The sequence below is a fragment of the Equus caballus genome, chromosome 3, assembly GCF_041296265.1.
Source record: "Equus caballus isolate H_3958 breed thoroughbred chromosome 3, TB-T2T, whole genome shotgun sequence".
Classification (NCBI taxonomy): Eukaryota; Metazoa; Chordata; class Mammalia; order Perissodactyla; family Equidae; genus Equus; species Equus caballus.
Window position 1 is genome coordinate 63535606 of NC_091686.1, and position 27905 is coordinate 63563510.

Consider the following 27905-nt stretch of genomic DNA (forward strand, 5'->3'; position numbering starts at 1 on the left):
TACACACACTAAGCACTTTTCATAATTCATTTAATTTTCACAATAATCCTAAGAGGTAGGTACTTTCAGTACGCTCTTTTAGAAATGAGATTGAGATAAATGGAGGTGCCCAATGTTCGGTACCAAATTAGTGAGAGAAGAGATACAAGCCACGGCCCTTTGGCTCCAGAGGTCTTGTTCTTAATCTCTGCAATACATTTCCTTAACCGCCTTCCAACACAGGAGCTGAAAGAAAGCTGAGGCAGCCAGCCTTCTGGGCCCTCATCATAACTATTCAGAAATCCTCTTAGTTCTGCTTCTCATCCTCCTCTAAAAGTTCTCTTAATTTCTTTTCAACTCTTAAATCCATAAAAGGAAAGTGCTTCCTTCCTGACCCCTCAAGCCACCTCCATCACTTGGAAAAGCTAACAGAAGCTAAGAAGAAAAATTCTAAATAATTGACTCTCCTACTTTTAAGAAGAAAAGTCTGCAGGGAAGTATGATGAAATTAATAGTTAAACTGAGCTTTAAGGACAGTAGGTAATAACTACCCTCGGCCAAATCAGTGATAATCAAAAGTATATTCAAATACTTATGTAACCACAAATCACACAGTTTTAACAAAGATTACACATGGTTATTTCATTTTCAAAAATCCTGAGTCATATAAAATAGATGCAAGCAGCATTAGTAAAACTGCTAATACTAAAAAGATATAAGTCTCTTTAATGCTTTATCTTATATTAATATGTGGGAGCAACTACACTGCATGAATAGACAACTGGCAATGAAAAGTTTCACTTTCAGAAACTATGAGCACAGCTAGGCAATTCTTGATTTTCTGAATGTAGGATTTATTTGAAAGTAATGTAAATCGCTAATTAAATATTATAAAAGCAGAGGAACCTAAACAGGATGGCGGGAAACAGGCAAGATCACATGTGAAAAATGTAATCAAAATTGCAAAGAATCTAAATGTTTTCTAGAAAAATCACACATACGTTCATTTTTAAAAATCTCTACTTCGTTAAGCTTTTACTAAAGACAATATTTAAAAAGAAAAGTGCGTTAAAACCCTTTGAGAGGAGATAAATTCAACATTTACTTGAATGGCTTTTATTTTACTTAACCTTTTTTTAAAATTTCTGCCTAGCTGTCAGAAATAAGTTCAAAGACATTAATATATGGTCAAATTTATAGTAACATTGATAAAAACTAAAATCTGTACATTTATTGACAAAGGAAGGAAGCATATGATGCACAATAAAGCATCAATGACTAGAGCTCAATTAGATCCCAAAATTATCAATAGTGTTGAGCTTTTCCACCTTTCCATTACACACACATACCTACACACAAATACACCAAGAAGAAAAAAACCCATACTTAACCTAAGAAATTAAGATCTTATTACTATAAGCAAATTAAATCACAAGTTAGGGTACATACTGTCCAGTCTCTCATTCAGTGTGACCCAATGAGAATATTCAGAGTTTCTAAGACATTGCAAGATCCCCAACAAAATCCTCAGTTCAATTGTGCTTAAAACATTTTACTTAGCAACAAAAGAGTGTCACAGTTACAATGATTTACAAGGGCTTCAATAAAAGGTTAAACTTCAATTAGCCAGAACATACAGCAGGCAAAGTAAATTCCTCAGGGGGCTGGCCTGGTGGCATAGTAGTTAAGTTCATGTGCTCTGCTTCAGCAGCCCAGGGTTCGCGGGTTTGGATCCCAAGCACACACCTAGACACCACTCATCAAGCCATGCTGTGGTGGCATCCCATATACAAAATAGAGGAAGACTGACACAGGTGTTAGCTCAGCAACAGTCTCCCTCAAGCAAAAAGAGGAATATTGGCAACAGATGTTAGCACAGGGCCAATCTTCCTCACCAAAAAAAAAAAAGAAAAGAAAAGAAAAGAAAAAAAGAAAAACAAAGTAAATTTCTCAACCTAATCTTTGAGCATCCCAGTTAATCAGAGTTCTTTCATGCTTCTGGTGCCTGAATTTTTAGACAATGAAAAGGAATACACCCGGATAAGATAAAGTGGGTTATGAGTCTAATGTTTATTCAAATATACCCTAAACATATGTTTGCTTTTTAAAAAAAATTTCACATTCTGCAAAATGGCAGGCTACAAATAGGGCTGATGGGAAAAACAGAGTTGGGACAGATCACTGAAAAACTATATAACTTTGTCACCAAGCACTGACAAAAACATCAGTTGGTACCTGGGAAGGTAACTTGGACAGCACAGACAAGTGGCTTAATTTGGCTGGAAGCTGCCACAAGGATATAAAGACACATCAAAACAAGCCTGAGAGGTGCTCAACCAATGAAGATAAAAGTGGAATTCTGAGCCAGTGGGGGTGCTATTCAGGGGGTCATCCACTGGTAGGGAGCCACACAAAACGAGAGAGGTAGATCTCTCTCTCCCCGGGAAGAAAATCCCAGTACAAGCACTCATATTTAATGTTCTCCAATTAAAGCCAACAGCGTTCACGCTGGCAGTGCAGCGGCCAAGCTTAGGGCTATTTCCTTTCCTCTGTTAAGTTTAACACCACCCCCGCCCCAATGGTTCCCCTTGTCTAGGAAAAACATTCCACATAAAGTAATGTGATTTTTGTGTTCAACTGACATAATTCTCCAATTTCCAACGTGTATGAGCAAATCCACGTTACAGAAATAAAAAGACCAGGCTTTAAATAAGTATGCAAAGTGAGGCTAGATATCCTTTTATGCTCCATTTTCTTTTGACCATTTTTATTTTGGAGTGCTTGCCCTTTTCTTTTTGATTTATATGAGCTTCATAAATTACAAAAGTTAGCCTTTTTCAAATGCTTAACAAATATTTTTTTCCAATTTATCATTTGACTTTACGCTGGCCATGGGTTTAGGGGGACTTTTAATGGTTTAAATTCATATGTTAATAAACTCATCTTTTCTTTTCTAGTTCCTGAGATTTAATGCCTAACTTATACATTACCCATTCCAGTGTTACAAATAAATTCAGATATATTTTCTTCAAGTACATGTGTTTTATTTTTAGTATTTAAGTCTTTCACTTATCTGAAATTTTAGCAAAAAGTTTGAGGCAGAGATTCAGCTGACTTTTTGTCCACAGACGGCTAATCCATTTTTGTATTTCCATCTCTTTTTCCGCACTGAGTTGAACTGCCATCTTTATCACACAAAACATCAAATATATTTAGATTGACTCTCTTTTCTATTGCATTGATCTATGTAGCTGAAGGCTATGACAGGGGATACTTAAAATGAAAAAGAAACAGAATAGAAATGCTAGAAACAATTTAAACAGTGCTGAGAGGTACTGTTTAAATGCTGCGGCTTCCTAATATATTTTAACATCTGATGGTCCTCCCCCTGGCCCGATATCATCTTTTTCAGAAATTTTCACCATGTATATACATAAAAAACTAAATTACAGTATCTATCAAAAGGAAGAAAAGAATCTTCAAGAAGGCTGGGAGGAACACTAAGGTGTTCTTTTGGAATCAACAGCCCACAGGACTACTCCTTCTAATACTACACTTGGATTGCTTTGCGATAACCGTTTTACAATCAATAAAGAATAGATATTAAAAAGGATGGCCAAATAAGCTACAATCTAAGATTAGCAATACTTTTATCCAAACAAGCAACAGATCTGGATATTTGGATTTCAAAAGTAGAAAGACTAAATAATTAAATGTTATGTTGTAAGTTTTTCCAGAAATTCCAGTTTCCTTAATTACATAACCTCTGTGTTCTACAAAAGCTTGTCTAAGGCCTTAAAAATATCCACGTACTAATCAGTAATTAGGCTGCTTTTACTCCTCTAAAAGTCTTATCAACATCTTTTTAAATGTTTTTATTTACTACAGTTTCACAAAATCATACTGTATAAAATTAGAAGACTAGGTTTAGGTAAAAGAATGTAAACAGCAGGCACTAAGTACAATATATTATAATTTTTCCGAGTACTTACTTATTAAGCAATGTATGTTATGGGAGTAACGAGAATTGTCTGGGATGGTGAAGCTGCCATCGCAGATAGCAACCTGACTCTCACCAAAAGGAAGAGTGAAGAAGCAGAGTTTATACAGTAAACAGCCCAGGGCCTGTAAAACAAAAAAGCATGAACATCATCAGAGCTCAAGTAATCAACTTAACCACGAGATAAAAAGACCCCCAAATCAAAAACTAAATGCGTTATTTAAAAAAAGCCCTGTTTCTATACTGGACCAATCTTTTCACAAATTACTGCTTACACAAATTAATGTGCTTAATTTTTAAAAAGACATTTAACTTAATATTTCCGTTTTTTTCTATCATATCTGTGGCAAGTTGGCTGAATTAATGCTATCACAAAACTCTAGATCATGAATGATATAACTAAGATGAAAAGTGGCTGGTTCCTTTTGGGAAAAAAATTGTATTCTTATTCTTCTACAAGGAAAATATATACAGTAACGTGTCCCTTAACAACAGGGGTATGTTCTAAGAAATGCGTCATTAGGCGACTGAGTCGTCGTGCGATCAGAGTGCACTTACACAAACCTAGATGGTTTAGCCTACTACACATGGAGGCTACATGGTACTAATCTCACGGGCTCACTGTCATATATGCAGCCCATCATTGACTGAAACGTTGTTATGCAGCGCACGACCGTATTTGGTATATAACTAACATATAACAAACAAAATAAGCACAAGGCTCCTTCTAGCAGCATTTTTTATAAATTCACTGTAAAACATGTTTTAAAATCCTGAGATTCCAAATCTGAGTTAGCCAGCACAGTTAAATTTATCAGACAACTGTCAATACCTTTTAATTGATTATTCACTAAACACATGTCATTGTTTCATATTATAAAAATTAGTCCTCATTTTCTGTGTATAATCCTATCATTATTATTCTACATTCTACTAATCAAGTTTATACCTGGGTAATCTATATTAAAATTCAAAAAGGAAGGGCTCTGTCTGCTTCACTTTCATGGCTCCATAGACATCATGGCACTAATCAGTCTACTTGTGGACAATGAAGACAAAATACTCTAAAACACAAATTACATCTGGAAAAGTAGCATAAGAAATTTCTAGCTAAACTGCTAACACCACAAACCTGAGAAGTAGTAATAAAATGTGATTTTAGGGTTAAGAAATCACTATGTTATTACAACAAGTGTCATCTATACGCCTTAAGAGTATAAGCGGCATTTCTCATTCTAAACAGATTGTATAAAATTATCCAATAGTTTGTATACAATTATATCAGCAATACTAAAATTGGGCCTCACTACCTAAAAGTTAGCAAATCAGCTTCCCTTTGTTGGATTTTCTCTACATATCAACTTAGCAAATGCAACTAACAAATATACTAATTTTATTAATACTATGAAGATTACAACATACAGAAATACCTTTGTGAGTTCAATATTAATTTACAAAACATTATTTTCCAAATTATAACATATAATATATATTATATATAATATATATAATGAAAAAAGTTTAAAGGCCTAAAAATTTCAACATATTAGTTCAAAACATTATTGGGTTATTTATTATGTGACTAACAGAATTTTTAAAGATTCTGAATAGAAATAACCAGTTCAATGTGGCTTAAAAAATATTTATGATGCTCTTTTCTATAAGGAAGATATTTTCAGCATTTTTGCGGCAAATTGAACATAAGGCTCCCTAACAGCACTACAAAAATACTATTAATGGTATAATATCTGCATTAAACTACACCTTTCTACTGCCCAGAGGACAGTCTAAGCAAAGTAAATCGGCATTTTAGCCAGTTTTATCTTATCAATCAAACCTTTAGTAATGTGTCCTGTGTTAGAGTAAATGTAGGAGTTGCCAGATAACAATTTTAGATAGCAATGCCGTATACTCAAAAAACATAAATCTAAAATTCTCTGGTTCACATAGTGTGAACACAATGAGGTGTCCCAATTTTTCCACACCAAAGGCATTTCCCTCTTTATCAATTTGATAGAATGAGAACTGTTCAGGAAACAGGAGGGAACAAATGACCTGATTTTGAAAGCTGAGTCTCATCATCTTCAATTTTTCTCATTAAACGGTAACATCAAGGATCTCTCACTGAATTTCCTAATGCTTAATAAAATCAGCATCCTCAATCTCAGGATAAAAATTACCTACAATGGAAACTTCCAAGCAAAAAAAATTTTCTTCCCCAAATATAAGGTACTAAATAAATACTTTAACACAAATATCATAACTGTCTGAATCCTGAAACTATACTATCCTGAAACAGGATCAGAAATATAATTCTCAACCAATATGAATGGAATATTTTTTCTGGATATTCTTTAATTCATACCTAAAATGTTGTTGTATACTTCTGTTTCACCTGAGCTAAGAAAAGCATAAAAATGGCATCATGCAAAATTAAAATTCTAACTCTGTCAAGCATATAAACATAGATTCTATTTTCTGATTATTTTTCTTGCTTTTTTTAACTCTTTGAGTATCTATTTGTAATTCCATAGCTATACCCAGTTATCCAATATAGAAATACTACCTGATATTCTAATTACAAACGGTATTAATTTTAAACTTATCACTGGCAACTTAGTATGCTGCCTGGCATGCATACTAAATCTGGTGAAAAATGAACAAAAAAAAGGATTCCTTCCTTTTTGTTAATATATTGGGTAATAATCGTGTGCTAGGAGATTAATTTTTTTTTAATCAACCTTTGAGGATCTCAAAGCTGTAGTGAAGTTATGATGTCTGTTTTTCCTCTGCTGTTGAAATATTCTTTTAGGCAATACGGATTTCAAAAACACTCACAAAATTAGGCCAGAAATGATTTCCACAGCGACCTCTTCTAAAACCTTCATATTATAAATTAAGACCCAATTGAATTTACTTTCTACACTACATACTGTAAGCCATAATGAGTCAAATGTTGATGCTGAGGAAAGCAAACTGAGTTTGACTTATAGAAGGTGGTGATATATAAGCAGTATCAAATTTACTAAATCAAACATACTTCTGGTTTGATTCAATTATGTATACAGGTAAAAATTTAAGTACCATAAGATTTAAGAATCACTGTTTAGTGAAAAAGTACGTATTATGGAGACTAATGAAAAGATATCAAAGATATTCTTTTTTATTACCTTGCGAAAACATTTGGTATCCCAACCCTTACTAGAGAAGGCCAGGAGAAGACAACCAAGGAGATATTATGGTTTAAAAACAAAATAAAATGACTTTGCTTGTAAACTCTAGAACTATTTTCAAAGGAATTTTTTCCATCCCTAATATGTTCATTAGTGGTAGATATGGCTAAACATTTGTTGAATTTATATGAATTCACATTTAAAATAGAGTTTCCTGCTAGTTTATTAAATACAGTCAAAACATATTTTATTTATGAAATAAGTTCTTAAGAAGTACTGACATTCTAACATAAAGTTCAACTAATAGAAATATGATCTACCTCAATAATTCAATCCAGATATATATGCTAAATGATAAAGAATTTCAAAATAGAGAAATTAGTCATTGGTATGTTTATAATTAGCAAAAAAGTTTTACTCATGTTAGTTTCCATTAAAAGATCCTAAAATACCCCAGAAAATTGTCAGTGTAATTACTTAAGAGTTATGGCCAGCTTTTTCATACTGTAATCAACCAAAATTCCACTCAATCAAAAAGATGTTAACACTCATATATAATCTAAATTCCAAAAAATACTGTGGTAAAAAGTTACATTATATGGAAGTCCTTTATTTGCTTTTTTATACCTAAGCTTTCCATTTCAGGATTAAGAAGATAAAATGTTCTAATATTTTTCTTCTCCTGAATATGAAGCTCTCTTGTACACCATTCTCTTCTACTCATTAGGAAACACCTTTTGGGGGACAGAAGGAAAGTAATCAACTGAACTCATATCTTTTAAATTTGGTTAGAGAAAATGTCAGCCTTCCTTGGCCTTACCCAGATATCAGCCTTGGTGGTGATGGGTTTCCCTCCATAAAGGTTGATCATTTCAGGGGCTCTGTATGACAGAGTTGTATACCTGGCAGTAAATAAGTGAAACGGAGTGGAGATATAAAAAAAAAAAAAAAAGACAGATACTACAATGCTTCTACATAAAATACTACAAAAAACTTTCATGTTCAATAACGTTATTTAGAGATAATACTATTTTTAAAAGCTCATTAAAAGTCCATCAAGGATTAAACAATACAAAGTATCTATACACATTTTTATTCAATAAGTGCAATAGCATCTAATGATATAAAAACTTATTTTCTTTAATAGAAAAATCTTAAATAAAGACAACGTATTGGAAATATAGTTTTTCTTAAATTTCCCATTTGAAAAACCATAATTTGACTTAAAATATGCTTATCAAAATATTTTAGTCTATTAATTTAAAAGCAAAACTTCTACCCTCTCAAAAAATTAATGTATATGTTTATTAAGGAGTTTGTTTTTATGGACTCAAACATACTTCCTTGCACATGGTAGTAAAATTCCTTTAGGTTTGTTTTTATAACTGTTGTTTTAAAAGTAATCTAGTTCTCATAATTCTAACCACAATAATTAAGTATGCTTCTAATGCTAACTGCCATCATAAGCTATTTGGAATTAAAAGACACTATGAATAAATAGTTACCAATATAAAAACCCCAACTCCATTATGAACAGAATATTTTAATGAAGTTGTGCTCAATTTCATGGCAGAAATTATAAGAATATGGAAGGACTTCCTATATCGTGGCATAATTTAACATTCATTTTGAGTGTTTATACATTTTATTTTACATGAAGTATCTTAAAGCTCAACATTCTACCACCTTACTTACAAATTATCCTGATTGGTAAGATATTCTGAGCGATACTATTACAAAGGAGCACCTAAGAAACCAGGATATAAACTGACTGAGGGCAGGACTTTTGCTCACTGCTATACAGCAGCACCATAAACAATGTCCATTACATTGTAGGCCCTGAATAAATACCCACTAACTCCTCAACTGAGCTACAAAGCATAAGAACCCATTACAAGTTTGCATTCATCATTAACGCAAAATTCTACTAAACTTTAACTATACTTCAGAGCTCAACAGCAAGAAAGGAAACTTCCAGGAAGTCAGAGATGCTTGAGCAGAATCCTAGAGTCATTATATATCATAATTTTTTTTTTTTTTTTTGGTGAGGAAAATTGTCCCAGAGCAAACATCTGTGCCAGTCTTCCCGTATTTTGCACTTGGGACATCACCTCAGCATAGCTTGATGAGCAGTGCATAGGTTCACGCCCAAGATCCAAACCATGAACCCTGGGCCACTGAAGCAGAACATGCGAACTTAAGGGCTATACCACCAGGCTGGCCCCATAATCCGATAATTTTTTTAAAAACTATATGTATATACATATATCCCCAAGAAGCCAATTCAATCAGGTATAGTTCTTGTGTTCTTCAGGACATTTATGTACTTCCTAAGATGTCTGTTTTTATGGAATCTAACATAATCAACATAGGCTAAGTTTCCTGAGAAAAATTACCTTGTCTAGAAATCCACAACCTTATAAAAATGGACCAGAGTAGTATCAGCTCTACTTGAGCTATTTCGAAATACACATTGCAGTTCAAATGATAGCTCCTACGTGGTCTTAAACAATTGAGAACTTGTGAGGAAGTGAAGAAAGGCAACTTGGAAAAGGTAACTACTTAGAAATTCCTATTCTGACAGATCTTTCTGCATTGTGTCATTTTATTAAGGTAATTTAAGATTTAAAAACAGTTCTATTTTCTAAAACTAGAAAACAGAAAAGTCAGAGAGAGGTCCTTATAGGCACTCTCACAACCATGGAAAGTAAAAGATTAAGAAAATAGATACGCTTTATATGTATAAAGCAGATATGACTTACATTTCTACCAGAGAGCTTGCCAATACACTATTACAAAGTAACACAACTTCCACATTATTTTTAATGCATGCAGAAGTCAATCAATATTAAATATGAAGTAAAAGCTTAAATGTTTTCAAATAATTTAATTTTTTCCTAACAAGCACAAATCTTCAGTATCAGTAAAAACAAAGATGTTTAACCGAACTCAACAATCACTTAAAACTCCCTTTAATAATTCCACTAATTATTAGAGCTTATTTAACAAACCTCTTGATAAACTTGTTGACAATATAGATGAAAAACTTGTATCTGTGGTAAAATGTATTTCCTACTGAGCTAGATCTGACATAATCAATGTCAATGGCATAGAAATATTTTGAAGAAATCTATAAGCAGAATACCTAAAATTTGTATTAGCAGAGCTGGTCACAGACTCAAGTGAACTAAAATTCCCATGAGACAAAGTACAATAAAGATAGACACTTACTTTTTAATTTCTTCCTCTACTACATTAACTCCATCTTTTTGAGGATTAAGAAACTTGTTAGTGGCACTGCCAAAGTCACAAAGTACATAGTTTCCACTGTCATTCAACAAAATATTTTCTACCTTAAGAAAAGAAAATCAATAATTAGTAGTATTTTCAAAGTAAACATTATCTTTTTACAATCATGTTTTTACACAATAAACATCGAAGGGTCTGTGCTGTATTATATATAGCGAGAGATCTGAGATACTTCCAATTACAAGAAAGGACAAATGAATCAGAGCAAAAATATACTTTACTATGTCTCCTGCTTCTCTTACTAAGAACAGAGAAGTGCTTCTCCCATCCCAGACGATTTTTGCAGGGGCCGAGAAACTCTAAATCCTCCCTAAACTGCTTCAGTGAAGGAGAACTAGCAGCAGTTAGCATCTATACTATACTTCCATTTTTCTCCTTTTCTGACACTTCAGCTTATCAACAGACAAGTAGTGAGAAAAACCATTAAAATTCTACCCCGACTGACTCCTAATACCATTTTTATCTAAAATATTACATTGAAAAACACAGATTTGACTTCATGCCTTAACTTGTAGGTCAGAGTTGTACTAACTTAAATAAACAAATTAGTATACAGTTTCTAACACAGAGGAATGTGGGTTCACAGCCAACCTCTTGCTACTAGCATATACCCTTGGACAATTTCCTTAACGACTCTTGTGCTTTAGTTTCCTTATCTATAAAACGGGGAAGGTAATATCTATTACATGAGATTGTTGTAAAAATTAAATGAATTAAAACCTGTAAAGTACTTAGAACAGTACTGGAATAAAGTAAACAAATGATACAATTATAACATTTTTTCCACAATATTTTTTATTCTTATGATACAGTCTTGGACAAGTAATTCAATTTCTCTCCACTCTACCAAAATGCCCATATTAGTTTCTTTATAATTTTTCTGCTATATTTCATTTTAATCTTTTTTAAAAAATTTGCACACAATAAAGACATATAAAAAAACTACTTAAACGTAGCTTTGCATAAATTTACACATGTAAAAAAAACTAAGCATGTGATATATGGCCTATGCAAAATTATGCAGTTCAATGTCTTTTCTGATTTTAATTAAATCAAGAAGATTCAGCTGAAAACATCAACTTTATATGAAAAAAGTTAATGAGCTATAACAGCACAAAAAAAACCATACCAAATTATTAGGGAAAATATAAAAGTTGCATATTCAAAAGAACCAAAATGCACTATACTGGCTATCCAAATTAAAGGACAGAGGTCTGTGGTCAGGCATTTCAATCTCACCTTAACTTTTATCCTTTGACTGTAGGTTTCCCTAGATGATGCTTTCATGGTTAACAACCTATACCCTAAGTGACATCTTGTACTGTCTTACATCTTAAGAACTTTTTATAATCACCTTTCATATATTTTGTACAGTCAGTCAGAAGTGGGATTCACTCATTCATTAAATATTTACTGAGACCCTGCTATGTGGCAGGCACCATTCTAAACACTTGGATACATCCTACAAAAGAGAAAAATCCCTGCCCACAGGGAGCTTACATTCTAATGGGAGAGGACAGAAAATAAACAATAGGTATAATACAAAGCAAATGCTATAGTATTTTAGAAAGTGACAAGACCTAATAAAAGGTTAAAGGAAGTAGATAATGGAAATGTCAGGCTATAATTATAAATAAGGTGGCTCAAGATAGGGCTCACTGAGAAGTTGAATCTGAGCAGACCTGAAGGTGGGGAAAGGTTAGCTATGGGATATCTGGGCATAAAGTACTTCAGGAAGAGGAATTTTTGTAATCTTAGTGTTTGTAGGCATCAAAGAGGACACATGTTTCTAAATGATATGTGCAATGATATCTCTAGCTATAGGATTCTAGGAAGGTTCAATCCCCTTCGGGGATTTTTTCCAGTGTAACAAGTTGGTACCATATACAAGAGGTCAGAGCCCACAAAGGGTAAGATAAAGACACTTTAAAGACGATCACCACCAAACTATAGTAAATTATAAATAAATGAGTAAAGAGACCCATTTACGGTTACCTCCAGCATCTCTGGAAAACACTGATGCTTAATAAGGATTACAGGAAACAGGAGGGATACTGAACTGGGAGAGAATAGTGTGAAGGGACATTCAACCTGTGTCAGTGACGTTCACACTTTTGTTCAAATGAAACCTTTTAAAGAAGCCTATGATGTAAAACAGAAGCAGAGTAGAGGGCACAAAACCCTCCTCTGTAGCGATGCTAGCAAGCTTCAGGGACATGGAAAGCACGATTTCAATTCCACAGTCAGTCTTTAGACGGCCTCAGGAAATGGAGCAGAGGACAGAGGCTGATCTCAGTGCCGGTAATAACAACTAATTTAGATGAAGACAATCCAAAAACACTTTAACTCCAAAGCTTAAACTGTATTATCCATAAGTAGTCTAGGGTTCATACCTTCAGATCCCGGTGAATTATTGGAGTCTTACATTGATGCAACCTTGCAACAGCTTCACAGGCATCACAGAAGATCTGCAACACTTCTGACTCCGTAAAACCCGTCTGCAGCTTCTTGTTCATCTGATTCACTACCTGCCCAGCTAACCAAAAGAGTCATTTTGAGACGACATATTTTTAATAAAGGAAGTTTATCACAAATAAAGAAATTAAGAAATGCCTTTATGGTCTCAGGCAATGGGGAACTGGCTTTTTCATAATTCTCATGTAAGGATACGTATTATACCACATTGTACTGATTCAATGACATACATTTTTTCACATTTTACATCTCTGAGATGAAAACATCTTAAGATAGAAGATGGCCTGCTAATGTTACTGACCATTTTTTAACATTTTGACATCTCTGAAATCAGAGTGGACCTTATAATTGATGGCATCACAAATTTGAAGAAACAGTTACTCTACACTGTGCTAGTTATTAAGTAAACAATGGTGAACAAAAATATAGTTTCTATTATCATGGAATTTATAGTCTAAAGGCAGAGATAAACAATCACACAAATGTATATCATAATTACATACAATAAGGATAATACGAGAGAAACCTAAATTCAAATTGGTGAAGGAGGATGGGGAAGATGGGGAGGAGTGGATGTCAGATAAGAGCTGCACAAGGAAGTGAAGGATAATTAGGAACTAACCAGGCAGAGATTTGGGAGAACAGCATGCTAGCAATAGCGAGTGGCATGTACAAAGGTCTCTAATTTGGGAAAGGGCTTAATGACTTGAACAATTTAAAGAAAGCCCAAGTGGATATGGTCTAGGAAGCAGATAAGAGAGTAAGGTGAGATGACACTGACAACATAGACAGTGATCAGCCATACTTTAGATTTTATCTTGAGAACCGAAGAAACTTCCCGATTTGCCTTTTTTTTTTTTTTTGAGGAAGATTAGCCCTGAGCTAACTACTGCCAATCCTCCTCTTTTTGCTAAGGAAGACTGGCCCTGAGCTAACATCCATGCCCATCTTCCTCTACTTTATACTTGGGACGCCTACCACAGCATGGCAGGCCAAGCGGTGCCATGTCGGCACCCAGAATCCAAACCAGTGAACCCCTGGCCGCCGAGAAGAATAACGTGCAAACTTAACCGCTGCGCCACCAGGCCGGCCAGCTGATTTGACTTTTTAAAAGACCTCCTCGATTGGGGGATGCGGGGAATCATAAGAGTGGAAATGGCGAGATAGGTTAAGAGGCTAATGCTCTAACCTGGTAACAGATAATGGGCAGCGTAACTTACTAACATCAATAGCCACACATACCAAAGAGCCCTGAGAGGATTATTATGTATTACAATATACTATAATAATTGATGGGCTAATAATGACAACTCTTAATTATTAAGAAAAAGTTAACTATTGTTATATTTTAAGAACACAAGTGAACACGTAATTCATTCAGAAAGCATTCTAACAAAAATCAAGTTTGGGAATTTAAAAGGGCAAGCTTGTAGTTAACTTGATACTTTTCTTTAACAAGATTGGATAAATAAATGTTTGCTACTTTGTAATCTGTAAAAAAGTTCATATACACCTGTTACTTTTACTATTATTGTCTAAACAGCACTGTCATGTATTTTGTGAAATAGTTTTTTCTTAGAATTTTAAAGCAGAAAAAACATTAAATTTTACAAGTTATCAATCCCTATCAATCCCTAACTTTCAGAAAACAAGTCTGCTGGGTTGTAATTTGTTCAGGGTATCTCCTAAGATGGAGGTAGGCAGCAATTTCCTCCATCCTCCTGTTTGACGGACACCCTGACTCATTTTAACCAAAAATTTAACAGGATGAAAAGTGTTTTATTGGTATTCATTTACATTCTTGAAATATCATTTCACAGCTAAAGAAACCATAACCTTGAACTCATTCTACCACTTCCAAACTTTCAATGTTGTAATGAGTTGAAAATTTTAAAATATTAATCCTCTTTCTTCCATTCAGAGATCTTTGGGCTAGAAACTTTGAATCACAAAATCCAAATCCCCATAAAAAGCTAAAAGCTGTATTTGAGCTCACTTCAAATGCAGACACAAAATTTAATTATTCAAAATCAAAGTCTTCTGAAAATTAAATTAACATAAGGATATTCTAATGAAACATTTAAAAATCAGATTCAAAATTTAAAAATTCAGATTCAGTATACTGAAGGTCTTTTAAAACAAGATGCATATAACTTTCAAATCTTTCCATATTTTTCAAACAGGCATCATCTCCTAAACAAAAGCTTTTACATTCTGCCCAATTTCATCACTAAAATTTAAAAAGTCAACATTCTTCTAACCTCTTGAAGTAGTCATCCAACGATTTTCCTATCTCTGAGATTACACTTATTACCATTTAACTTAGACAGCCATAGAGTGAAACCTATCATTCCATTTAAATTTTGCTATGACTTTTTTTTACAAGACAACTAATTTTTATCTGCAGTAGATGGCATCATTGGCCCCAAATCTTCAACCCTTGCTTTATCCACGCCCTTTGCCCAGTAACTGCAGTTCCTCCCAATAAGTAGGGCAGAGAGAATGTCCTGCTCTTTGATTTCAGTTCAGTGCGACTTGCTGTGGTCAATAGAATAAGGCAGAAGTGGCAGTGTGCCAGCCCCAAGCCTAGGCCTTAAGAGGCCTCACATCGTCTACTTGCTCACTTGTATTTCTACTGTCTCCACAAGAAAAATATGCTTGTTAGCTCCAGGAAGGAGAGGAAGAACATGTGAAGCAGAGCCACTCCCACTAATCCCAGCAAACCCACTAGATGTGAGCAAGCCCAGCCAAAACAAGCAGTGTCACGCCACCACGTTCAGGCTAGAACAGCTCGCTCACTAATCCACAAGCAATAATAAACAACCGTTGTTTCACGCTATTGAGTTTGGGACGTTTTGTTATCAAGCAAAAGCTAACACATATATTATCCATGGGAATTTCTGTAGAACACCTCCTACAAATGAAAGCTCTTTTCATAAAGTAATAAAAGTAAACTCAAAATACCAACTCTGATTTCTGGAAGTCTGATACCTAAAGCACATAATTTTCTTTTTAACTTATACATCAGAATATTAGCAAATTAAGTGGTGCCAAACCATGAACCTAGAGAGATATAACATCTGACAAAAGACGACTGTAAACATTTGATACTGGAAACCATGGTGGGGTACATCAGCTATACAACACATTCTTCTAGTTTCTATACAGTTTTATCCCTACATAATCAAAACCAATGCACCTGAACTATATACATAACACTGACTCCCTTGCAAAAGTACCTTCATTTTTAAACTATTTTATACAATACAATTAGCTTTTATAGAGGTAGTAAGGAGAGAGCATGTTTCCCCTATTCTCTACCCCTCCAACTCACTCCTACCCCATAGGAGGGAAAAGGAACTTATCTAATTGATTCATCTGAGAAAAGGAATTGAAAATGCTCTATTCAGGCCCTCTGGATTCCCTCTCTTAAGACATAATTGCCTACTGAGAGGGTGCATTCTGATCTGCAATACATGCAGTAAGCTTAGCTGGTGAAACATCTGAAGAAAACTTCTAACCTAAAAGAAAACGCACAATAAAAAATACGAAAGAATTCAGAAAAAAACAAAAACACAAGAAATTGAAAAAAAGCCTTTAAAAACTGTAATCAATATCTGCAGACAACAAAAGATTTGCATCTAAAACAAGAGCAAGGTGTATTGTAACAAAGAATAACAACAGTGAGAGAACAAGGAGTTCCTGAAAATTACAAATAACATGGTAGAAATACAGAATTCTATAGAAGAGCTCAAAGATATATTTAAGGAATGCTCCCAACACAAGTAGAATAAAAAGAAAGACGAAAAATTTTTAAAAATAAAATCAGAGGATCAATCTAGGAAGATAACATCCTAAAAATGAAAAGTCCAGAAAAAGAGAACAGAGAAAATGAAAGACGTAAATACTGAGTGCCCAAAAAGGATACCAAAAATGACCCATCAGCAAAGCACACATATCTTGAAATTTTAGAACACTGGGGATAAAGAAAAGATTCTAAAAGCATCCATGAAAAAGAGGTCACATAAAAAAACTGAGGAATCATAATGCACCAGACTTCTCAATAACAACACTAGGAAAACATGGAATAATTCCTTCCAAATTCTAGATCAAAATTATTTCTAACCTACAACTCTTTAGCCAGCCAAATTAACAAATCAAATATGGATTAGAATAGAAATATTTTTATATGCACAAGGTTTCAAAAATGTTTCATTCCATAAATCTGTTATCCAAAAGCTACTAAAAACTGTGCTCTACCAAAGGAGGGAGTAAAAACAAGGGGAGGCATGAATAGCAGGGAATCTAAGACAGGAGGGAGGAAAAGGGAAGTCCTGAATGACAGCTAAATGCTGTTCAAAATTAAGCAGAACTGAAGTCTCCCCAAAGGAGACTTTCTAAGGGAAGAAAAAATGAAATTGACACAAATATTAAAATGTTTAAACATACTACACAAAGATTTACACTTCCATTGGGGAATGTGGGGCTAAAGTACTAACACATATGAAGGAAATTAGGCCAATGAAAAGTGGGGTAATTATTAACTCCAGGAAAAATAAAAAGAAGGATAAGAAAGAACGCAATTACAGACTATTACATGTCACAGTTAAATGGAAAATAAAATAATTTAAACACTGATTGTTGATTTAATCCAAAAACTGAGAATATGCCACACTGACAGTAAAATGCTCATCTTTTCTTGGAGATATTATCTACAACATAAAATCAGAAATAGCACCAGCAAACTTTCTTTCAAGAGCCTCCTCATGCCCAGAATCACAGAAAATCCCTGCTTTTCTAGTCCCTTCTCTTTCATACTCTAAATCTCTCACTAAAACTACAGATTCTCCTACATAATGCAGTGTAGAAATGCGGAAGTAAATATGAAAAGAAACATTTCCAGGATTTTAAAGTGAATGCCTCTGCGGAGAGGGAAGGGCCAGAAGGATACAGATTTAGCCACAGCTTAACTACTTGACGTTTTAAAATATATCCACGAATTACGTTGATAAAAATTAAAATTTCGTGTAAAAGCTTGTTGATTCAACTAGATAAGATTTCCAAAAAATTTTTAAAAAACAAAAGAATGCCTTCCTCAAAACATAGCTCAGGTCATACTTTTACTTTAAAATAAAATTAGTCCCCTAAAAGTTGAAGTTCATTTTGTTCCCCTTTTAAAATGTCTTCTGGATGATAGTTAATTAAACTCATCCAGGGTTATGATTATGCCCGATTCAATTATTTCTAAGAAGTTACACGTAACCAAGGGCTATTGGTCAACTCTAATCCAGTTAATAATTAGCATCATAAATGCTAGAATTCAGGAAAGTGGGGTAGAGAAAATCAGTATCTTCTCCTTAAAAAGATCACAGTGCTTTACAGTAGAGAAGATGAGATATAAATAAAAGAAAATAATCAGGAAAACATCTAATTTTTTTATATTATATTTGGAAATAAACATATCACAATACATGTGATAATATTCACTCACTTCATCTTCCTCTGTCCTTCCTTCCTTACAAGACTGGAATAAATGAGACCATATTTTCTCCATCACCACTACCCCACTCCTCCTCCTCCAATCTTCAGGAAATAACAAGAGTTCCTGGTATCACAATTAACAATCATAACTGTCTCTAAAAAATCTAAATATAAACCAGGGCTCCCTAGAACCCAAACTGTCAGATGCAGTCTGATAAAAAAGAAAAAGCAAGTTTGCAGGAAATGGATTAATTACCCCCTTCACACACATTAAAGAAAAAAAAAATTCAGGATGTTTTAAAAATTATATTATTCTGAAAGCATACTTTACAAGTAAATATTTCTTTGAAAACACCACATTAGGTCCAAATAAAATGTGGTTTTCTAGCTTCGGATATTTACAAAAGAACTCCAAAAGACCACATAATATGAGTTTATAAAAATTATAGCTCAAAAGGCATCCTCGAAATTTATTACATTTAATATGCTGAAAGATAACATGGTAGAGTGCTGGGAAAAAATCTTACAACCCTAATATGGAAACATTAAGCTCTTCTGGGTTGGATTATAAAAGAAATGTAAGGGTGCAAGAAGTGTAACTGCTCTCTACCTGCAGAGATTACCCGCTTTAAACCCAACAGCATTCTTCTAATTGTCCATTTACATGCTCATATTATCACTGCAGCAACCATGACCAGGTTTTAAATATTTTTTAACAGCATTCCTTAATTAGATAATTAAAGCTGAGATTGCAATAAGTGTCCAGATTTAGGTGACAGTTGCCCTGGGAGAAACCAAGACACCTAGTAACCCATTTTAAGGGCAATTTTTTTTAGTATAAAATAAAGGCAAAAACTACTTACCTCGACAATATTCCATTAAGATAAGCACTTCCCATACATTATCACTGATTGAATTAACAGCACAGTCCAAATAACCCACGATATTTTTGTGACCAGACAGCTCTTTCTGTAAAAAACAAACATTTTAAAAATTGGAAAACATACTTTAAAGCTCTATTGTTAGCAATGGTTTTGAAGTCTAAATTAATATATTTAAAGAATTTCAAAAAGTAAGAATTAGGCCTAAGTATGGAATTTCACATATTTCAAAAAGGTTACTACAGTTTCAACGGAAAATTTACTTACATTGACCATCACTGAATACTATTTTTAAATTCAATCAGGAAGAAAGAGATGCTTCACTCAAAAGCAAGAGTCTCCAAAAGTGAATGTACAAGACAGTCCTTTGGGACTCAAGAATAAAATATCAGAATTTTTACTTACATTTATTTTTATCCACAAAAAGAAACTAAATTAAGCTCTAATATTTATGAACAATTATACTCTCATTTGTTTGTTTTGCCTGCCTGCAACATATTGCAATTTATGTGAACTTAGTTAAGTGGATTTATGAATGGATGTACTTTTAAGTAAATAACCTAAAAAATGAACAAGCGGCTACAAAAGATTTCTGTAAAGAAACCATAGAGTAAAGATAATCCTAATAATACAAGTACAAGGAAATGAGAAATAATTGGCAAATCTGACACTTTTGCTCCTAGTACAAGATAATCATCAGTATATAATGAGGTTAAAAATAATAATGATCTAATTAGGTCTGGAAATTAAAAAATAATTATCAAGAATACTATTTAAAATGAATTTACATCCACTGTTGTTAATGATAAACCTAGTTTTAACTGTGTAATATAACTTGAGATGTTGGCTAATGGCAGCTGAACATGTGAATAATTCAAAAATAGACATACATAATGGGAGACGGGTCATCAAAAAAAGTTGGAAGACCACTGCTCCCAAGAGTTCATCTCCCTAAAATATCTTGTTCAAAAGCATAGTATTTGACTGTTGATGCTGTCGATGACTTTATTTTATATGCCTCAAATTGTACAAATTCTATTGAAAGGAAGAATTATGGCACAAGAGTACCACACCCGGGCTCAAGTTAGTTAGAGAACTTAGTCTAAGATCCCCCATTATCTAAGGACAAATCTTTTCACCTTTTTGGCTAATAGCCTTACCTTAAAAAAAGCAAGTCTCAAAGCCTAATCAACTCTAGTCTAGCTATGAAATAGGGACCAAAAAAAGCAGAATTCACGTAAGTCAGATTGTGTAAATGTGCCTATCTTCAAACAAAAGGGTTCAAAATGTGTGTTGATAAAGATGTTGATACAAAATAAGGAATCCCCCTCTTAGCAGTTAGATAAGTAGGACTGACAATAACAAGTGTCTACAAGGACGTAGAAAAACTGGAACTCTCATGCATTGCTGGTGTGAACAGAAAATGGTTTAGCTGCTATGGAAAACAGTTTAGTGGTTCCTAAAAAAGTTAAATACAGAATTACCATATAATCCAGCAATTCCATTCCTAGATATACACCCAAAAGAACTGAAAACAAGTACTAAACAAAGTATACACACATGTTCATAGCAGCACTATTCACAATAGCCAAAAGGTAGAAACAGCCCAAATGTCCCTCAACGGTTTTTAAAAAAAGTCCATCAGCAGAGGAACAGATAATCAAGTTGTGATTGATACACACACACAATGGAATATTATTTCACCACAAAAAGAAATTAAGTACTGGGGCCGGCCCAGTGGCGCAGCAGTTAAGTTCGCACGTTCTGCTTCTCAGCGGCCCGGGGTTCGCCGGTTTGGATCCCGGGTGTGGACATGGCACCACTTGGCACACCATGCTATGGTAGGCATCCCACGTATAAAGCAGAGGAAGATGGCCACGGATGTTAGCTCGGGGCCAGGTTTCCTCAGCAAAAAAGAGGAGCACTGGCAGTAGTTAGCACAGGGCTAATCTTCCTCAAAAAAAAAAAAAAAAACACTTTAAAAAAAAGAAATCAAGTACTGATACATTTTATAATGTCAATGAACCTTGAAACATGCTAAGTGAAAGAAGTTAGACACAAAAGGTCAAATATTGCATGACTCTACTTATATGAAATATCCAGAACAGGTAAATCCATAGAGACAAAATGCAGATAGGTGGTCGCCAGGGGCTGGAACAAGGCGGGCGCAGAGAGCAATTGCTTAATGGGCTGGGGAGCTTCTTCTGGAGCGACGAAAGGTTTTAGAACTGACAGAGGTGGTGGTTGCACAACACTGTGAATATACTAAATGCCACTAAATTTTTCACTTGAAAATGGTTCATTTTATATTAAGTGAATTTCACATCAATAAAACAAACATTTTAAATACATATATTAGCACTTGATAAACAGTAGATGATGAAGAGGAAGAGAAGAGAAGGGAGGAGAAAGAGGGCAAACGAGGGGAGGAGGGGGACAACAACAAGCCATCCAGAGCACTGAGCATAAGGGATCCTTGAAAAACATGAAAACTTTATTTTGCAATTGTTTTTAACTGTTTAGTCTAGTTAACTGAGTTACTAAAATTTTCTTTAATGGCCTATTAAAATATTTTTCACTTTTCCTAAAATTTAAAAAGAATTTTTCCCTTGCTGAAGGATACCTTACCATATATTGGAGAGTACACCAAAAAAATAACCTCACAGAATGATTCTAAAAATGAAAAGCAAAACTAATTATTGTTTGTCAATACAAACATATACAGTGAATGTATTAAATACCTATGGGAATGGTAAACACCAAATTCAGGACAGTGGTTTCTTTCTGGATGAGGAAAACAGCGTAGGGATATGGTTGGGGAAGAATACACAGAAGCCTTCATCTGTATCTGTAAGGTCTTACTTCTTAGCTGGGTAGTGGGTAAAGTGGTGTTCATTATATATTTCTCTAAATTTTTCTATCCTCAAAATATTCTATAATCAAAATGTATTTAAAAAAGGAAAAAAGCAAGCAGAGTAGTTTGCCCATTGAACTACAGTAGGGAGGAGAAGAAAGAAGAGAGGGAGGATTGGCTGTATTTAGCCCTAAGAATGGCTATAAGGAATGTACTACAAATTCCCAGATAATTTCCCAAGTTAATTTAATGATCTTCAAAGATTTTCTAGATGTGCATAAACCAATAAGTAACTTGCCAAAAAGGTGGTTAATATTATGGTGCAAAACCAAAAGAAAATACACCAAATCTTTAAAATGGAATTACTCTCACTCACCATAATTGTAATTTCCCTTTTACAAATGTTGAGGTCTGGCATGTTATTGACATACATTCGCTTCAGTGCATGGCGAACTCCACCATGTGTCCGCACCAGGAAAACCGTGGAGAATCCACCTAGAAGAACAAGTACCAGTTAATTAAAAAGAATCAGCAACTACTTCCAAAATCATGTAATATCACTGAGGAGCTTAATCTCAGAGGGAAATAAAGTGACTGTACCCAAGACAAAAATAAGAACAGTAAGTAACTAACACATCAGATTAACAGCTAAAACATTGGCTTCCAAGGCCAATCATGAGGGAGCACCTAGAGGAGCACATCCTTCTCAAATGAACGTGCTTTCCTTTTAAACGTTAAAATACTAAAAATCATTTTGCAGGGGAATAGCTCTTATATAGTGTGTAGAAAATGTGAGAACATAACTATATTACTACAGTTTGGCATATACTAGTAATTGTCTACCCATCAGCCTCCCCCTCTCTGTGATGACAAAATACTGATGTTATTTAAATGAGCTATCAACAGGATCCCTCCTCCAGTTCTTGGGGATGAACCAACATGGCTCTAAGGTAATAATGGGAATCTCACTTCCTCTTGTCAGTAACTGATTTAGGATTGGATGTGTAACTAATTTTGACTAATGGTATATAAGGGAAAGTCTGCCGGGGGAAGCAGGGAAAGATCTTCCACTCAGAAAAAAAGCGACTTGTGAAGAAAGCCCTGCTATTCCTTCCAGCTTTTGGATTCTGTTATACAAGAATATGATGTTTAGATCTATGGCAGCCATCTGTGGCCATGATGAAAAAAGGAACTGGAGAGAAAAAGACCCAGAACACTGAGAGTCAGGCTATGAATTAAAGAACCCTGGAACCACCTCCTTCCAGAACTCTTGTGAGATGTGAGATGATAAATGTCCCCATTATTTATGCCACACTTATTTGGACAGTCTGTTAATTCACCTGAGAAAGCACAGTAACTGAAACACACAGTTAGGTATTCTAGAGAATAATTACATCTGTCACATCTAAACAAATATTTCCACCTGAGATTTTTTCAAAACTCATCCTGGCATAGGATATTTTGTAGTTTAATTACAGTTTAAAGCAAAAACTGGTGTGTCACTTTTATCAATTAGATAGCCCTTATAAAGCAGCATCCTGAGCAATGATTAGGCACTTGCACTCCAGTTCCATGCAAAGCAGTCAAACCAACAGCAGGGGGAAGAGCTCCTAGCACACGCCAGAATCAGTACAGGTTCATTCCAGAGTTGCCACATCCACCAACTGCAGTTACAAGAAGCTGCCCAGCTCCCACCTTATAGATTTGGGTTTCCATGTATATACTGCACGGGAGATCAAATCAACCCCCTCACAAGGCAGTTACCAGGAGAGAACAAGATGACATTTGGGAAAAGTACTTTAAGTAAAAGCTCTAATAATGCAGTACATTTCTTTAAAAGAAGTTCACTTAACACTAATTTCATATGCTAGTTAAACCATTCAAATTTTACTTGATTTAAAAAATTAAGAAAAAGCTAAAAGTTAGAATATATCTAGATATGGAGGTGGTATGAGTATAGGTCAAGATAAATCACTTAAATAGCATTTGTTTTGAGACATCCAGAGATTCCCCTAGAACAAGGATTCCCAGACACAGCTATGCATCAGAACTGCCTGGTGAGCTGGTGAGTATGTGTGAGTTTTCCTTCAACAGTTTCCAAGTTCTGAATCCCACGTCTGAATCAGAAGGTCTCAGTCAGACCTAGTATATATATTGCTAAAAATCCCTACTCATTATATTATCCTACTTTTGTATGTTCTTATGAAGATATAATAATGTAAATTGGTTATTAACGAGGTGGTGTCCCCCAGATGGTTCTGATGTACAACCTAGTTAAGTGTCCACTGAGCCAGAGAAAAAGTTCCTGGAGGAAACATGGATCCTACATATCCATTCTCAACCACCCATAGAACAAAGTAATGTTATCCCTATGAATCAGGGAAATGAGAGAAAAAAATATTAACTAAGTTTTCTGCATAAAACCCCTGATCCAGAAGTTAAAGTTTGCCAATTCCACTAAACCTAAATTAGACATAGATCTGGGCAAACATGAAGCTTTCTAAATAGAGAGAGAATCTGTTCATCAGCTATGATTTATATCTAAACATGGCAAATAACGGTCAATAATAGTGCTTGCTTTGAGAATGAAATGGAATAATTTTTTTACATTTCTCTAAACACTATATTTTCCAGAACTTTCTGATTATTAGACTAGCTAATATTATCTCTGTTTGAAGAATGCATTTAATGGGAGGTAGCTAGTTAAGACATTACAGTAATTCAAGAGAGGAGTATCATCGATCTGCTGGCCACCAGTCCATATCTACCAAATTCTTCAACACACGCATTTCTTCATAGAAGTATTTCATGACCCAATTCATGTTCATCAGCCCCTCAGTCACCGGTACCCAGAGTTTTGACTATATTATCATGCACTTCAATTCTCAGCTCATTTCATATACAAATCAAAAAATTACAGAAAGTAACCACAAATTATACATTATTTATTTCTATGTCCAATTCGATATATAGTTCAATTCAAGGCACAGTTGTTAAATTAATGCTAAATGTATAATTACAAATATGGGACTAAGAGGGTACTACAAAGCATTCCAAATGTTCTCAAAATCTCATAAAAACAAAAGAATTAGTGACAGGTAATGGTCTGACAGAGTAAAATGGGAAATAAATGTGTATTTATGAAAATTAACATGAAAAGGGAAATTATGGATATCATTTGTTATCTTTAAATCATACAACATAGGCAGGACATGCAGTTCACATGCGAAACAATTCCATGTGCTGCCTAACAAGCCTCACCTCTTTTCTGGCCCCTCCACAAAAAGTAATCATATTTAAATGAAGGAGTGGCTTTAAACCAACCTAAAGTTACTTCAGTTAGCAGTATTAAAATAATGACCATGTAGCTCGCACCTGACTGAGCAGCATCTTGGAAGGCACTGCTCCAGAGATGCCAGGTGCCTTTAGTAACTGCATATGAACATACGACACGTATTTCTACAGATTCAGTTTTCCTCCTGATAAATCATTATTTATTCCTCCTATTAAGCCATTATTTTTCCATTTTGACTTATTTTTAATTTATTAATGGTATATATATTTGTAACTCCGCTCGAATTTGTTTAGAAAGATAACATGTCATGAACAAAAACTTAAAAAACCAACTTCTTTCTTTCTCATCTTCCCTGTACTTCCTCTGGCATAGATATGATTTTACCAACTAAAAGTATCCAAAAGAGTAGAAATTCATCAATAAAAAATAATCCTTAGAGCAGGGCTAAGTAGTCCACCAGGTTAAGTGGACAAGAAGCCACGGACCCGGATTAGGACATTAGTTTTACATTGTAGTCAGCCTGAGATAAATCACAATGCACAACCCTCCATCCAATCTCAAGAGCCATCCACCCAGGGAATCCTCCAATTACTTTATACTGATAAAGTTTGTTTTTAAATAATCTGGGACACCAGGCACCATGTGGAGGCATGAAGACAGGGGAGGGGAGGGCGTACTCCTGAAACATAAGGATGAAGTAAAAGTCTAATACTGAAAAAGGACTCTTCCACCTCAATCCAAGACCACTGTTCAGCCTCAAGAACCAGACATACAGCGCATCCTAATCATAACAGGAGATTAGAGAATTTCTCTTCTGGGAAATTGGATGAAAGCAAATATATAGATACTGAAATCTGAGAGGCACACAATAAAAAAGTGGCTTTCTGACTCATCACACTAAAGTGAAGCCCTGAATCAAGAAACCCTCCCCATTTGCAAACAGCCCTTCCAATCATCACTTTAGAGCCTCACTCTTTAAAAAACAGACATCAAAGGTTGATCAGTCATTCACAGAAAGCCTCTAACATGAACAAGAGATGAAAAACAAGCAAACAGGAAAAAAGGAACTTTGAAGAGGTGCCAGGAGCCAAAGAACCTATCAATATCTTCAGAGTTGAGGAAAAATATTGTAGTCATGAAATAAGAGCAGGGTCCTACAAAAGGGATATTCAGAGAATGAGAAAAGACTTCGGCAAATTAAAACTAAGATATCAAAAGTAAAAACTTCAACATAGAAGCTAGAAGATAAAATTAAGAAAATTTTCCAGAGGTGTAGGAGAGAAAAGATAGGAACATAAAAGGACCAGTCCAGCAGATCCAATATCACAATAATACAAGTTCCAGAAAGAGAAAACGAAGGAGAAAAATATACCAAAGATATAACACATACACACAAGCCCAAACTTGAAGTACATGAGTTTCCATAAAGGGCTCACCCAGCAAATACCAAGCACAAGGAACAAAAAGAGATCTATATCAAGGCTCATCATCAAGAAATTTCAGAAGGTTCAGGATAAAAAGATCCTAAAAGCTACAAGAAAGAAAAAATGATTGCAAATTTGCTGTAGTTAGGGATGACTTTAGCCCTATATCCTTATCAGTCATCTCACAATGCAGGGGGTGAATATGTGAGCACAGTTAAGCTAATACTATTTTTAAATAGGCATATGATATATCGATTGCATCATTTTACCAAGTACTTCATTCTCTACCTGAAATTAGCCAGGAAACTGTTACACTTGCTTCAATGTTTTTCCATTTCCAAAGTCATCATAAAAAATAATCATTGTAAGATAACTGTAAAATAACATTAAGAATAATGCCAGTAAATAATAGTACTAATGTCCAGAAGATATGCTGGAATCCACACCTTACTATTAGATGACCAAAAAAACTTAAATATTATATAGTGAGCAAGGCTGAGCATTCCAAAGTCATCGTTTTAAAGAAGAGACCAACAAAAGAAATGAAACGATAGGATTTGGTCCTTTATGTGAATAACGGACATTATGAGGGTTGGAGGTTTTGAAAGAGTAAGCACTGCTAGGTAAACGTGGAAGGCAGAGTAATGTCAAGTAAGTCAGTAGGAACACAATTACTATTTACTGAATGAATCAATCAATCAATCAACGACGGCAAAATGCTCCACTAATTTTTTTCTTGGAACCCAGCATAGCAAGAGCAAGGGGAGAGAAGGCTTATGGAGTCAGATATGGAATTAAACACTAACTCCAGCATTACTAGTTGTATAAACAAGTTAACTTTGGAGCCCCGGGTTCCTTGTACACTTGGCAGACAGTATAAGGTCTCATAGGACTATTCTAAAAAGTGAATGAGATTACGTATGTAAAGTACCTAATATAGCCCATTAATAAAAACTAGCCATTATAATTACTACTATTCTAGTTACTATTATGCTGCTGTTATTACTACTACTCCATCTTACAGGGTTAGATTT

General features: G+C 34.5%; 1 protein-coding gene across 3 annotated transcripts in view; it reads right to left on the minus strand.

Moving 5' to 3' along the window:
• The window catches only part of BMP2K (BMP2 inducible kinase), a 118334-nt gene that overhangs the window by 50598 nt on the left and 39831 nt on the right, over positions 1-27905 (minus strand). For all 3 annotated transcript variants that reach the window (XM_023637871.2, XM_023637869.2, XM_023637872.2), the window contains exons 2-7: positions 22529-22647; positions 19281-19386; positions 12855-12997; positions 10384-10505; positions 7973-8054; positions 3972-4104 (exon numbers count right to left, since the gene is read on the minus strand). In XM_023637871.2, coding sequence (XP_023493639.2) covers positions 3972-4104; positions 7973-8054; positions 10384-10505; positions 12855-12997; positions 19281-19386; positions 22529-22647 — 705 coding nt within the window. The remainder of the gene's footprint in view (positions 1-3971; positions 4105-7972; positions 8055-10383; positions 10506-12854; positions 12998-19280; positions 19387-22528; positions 22648-27905) is intronic.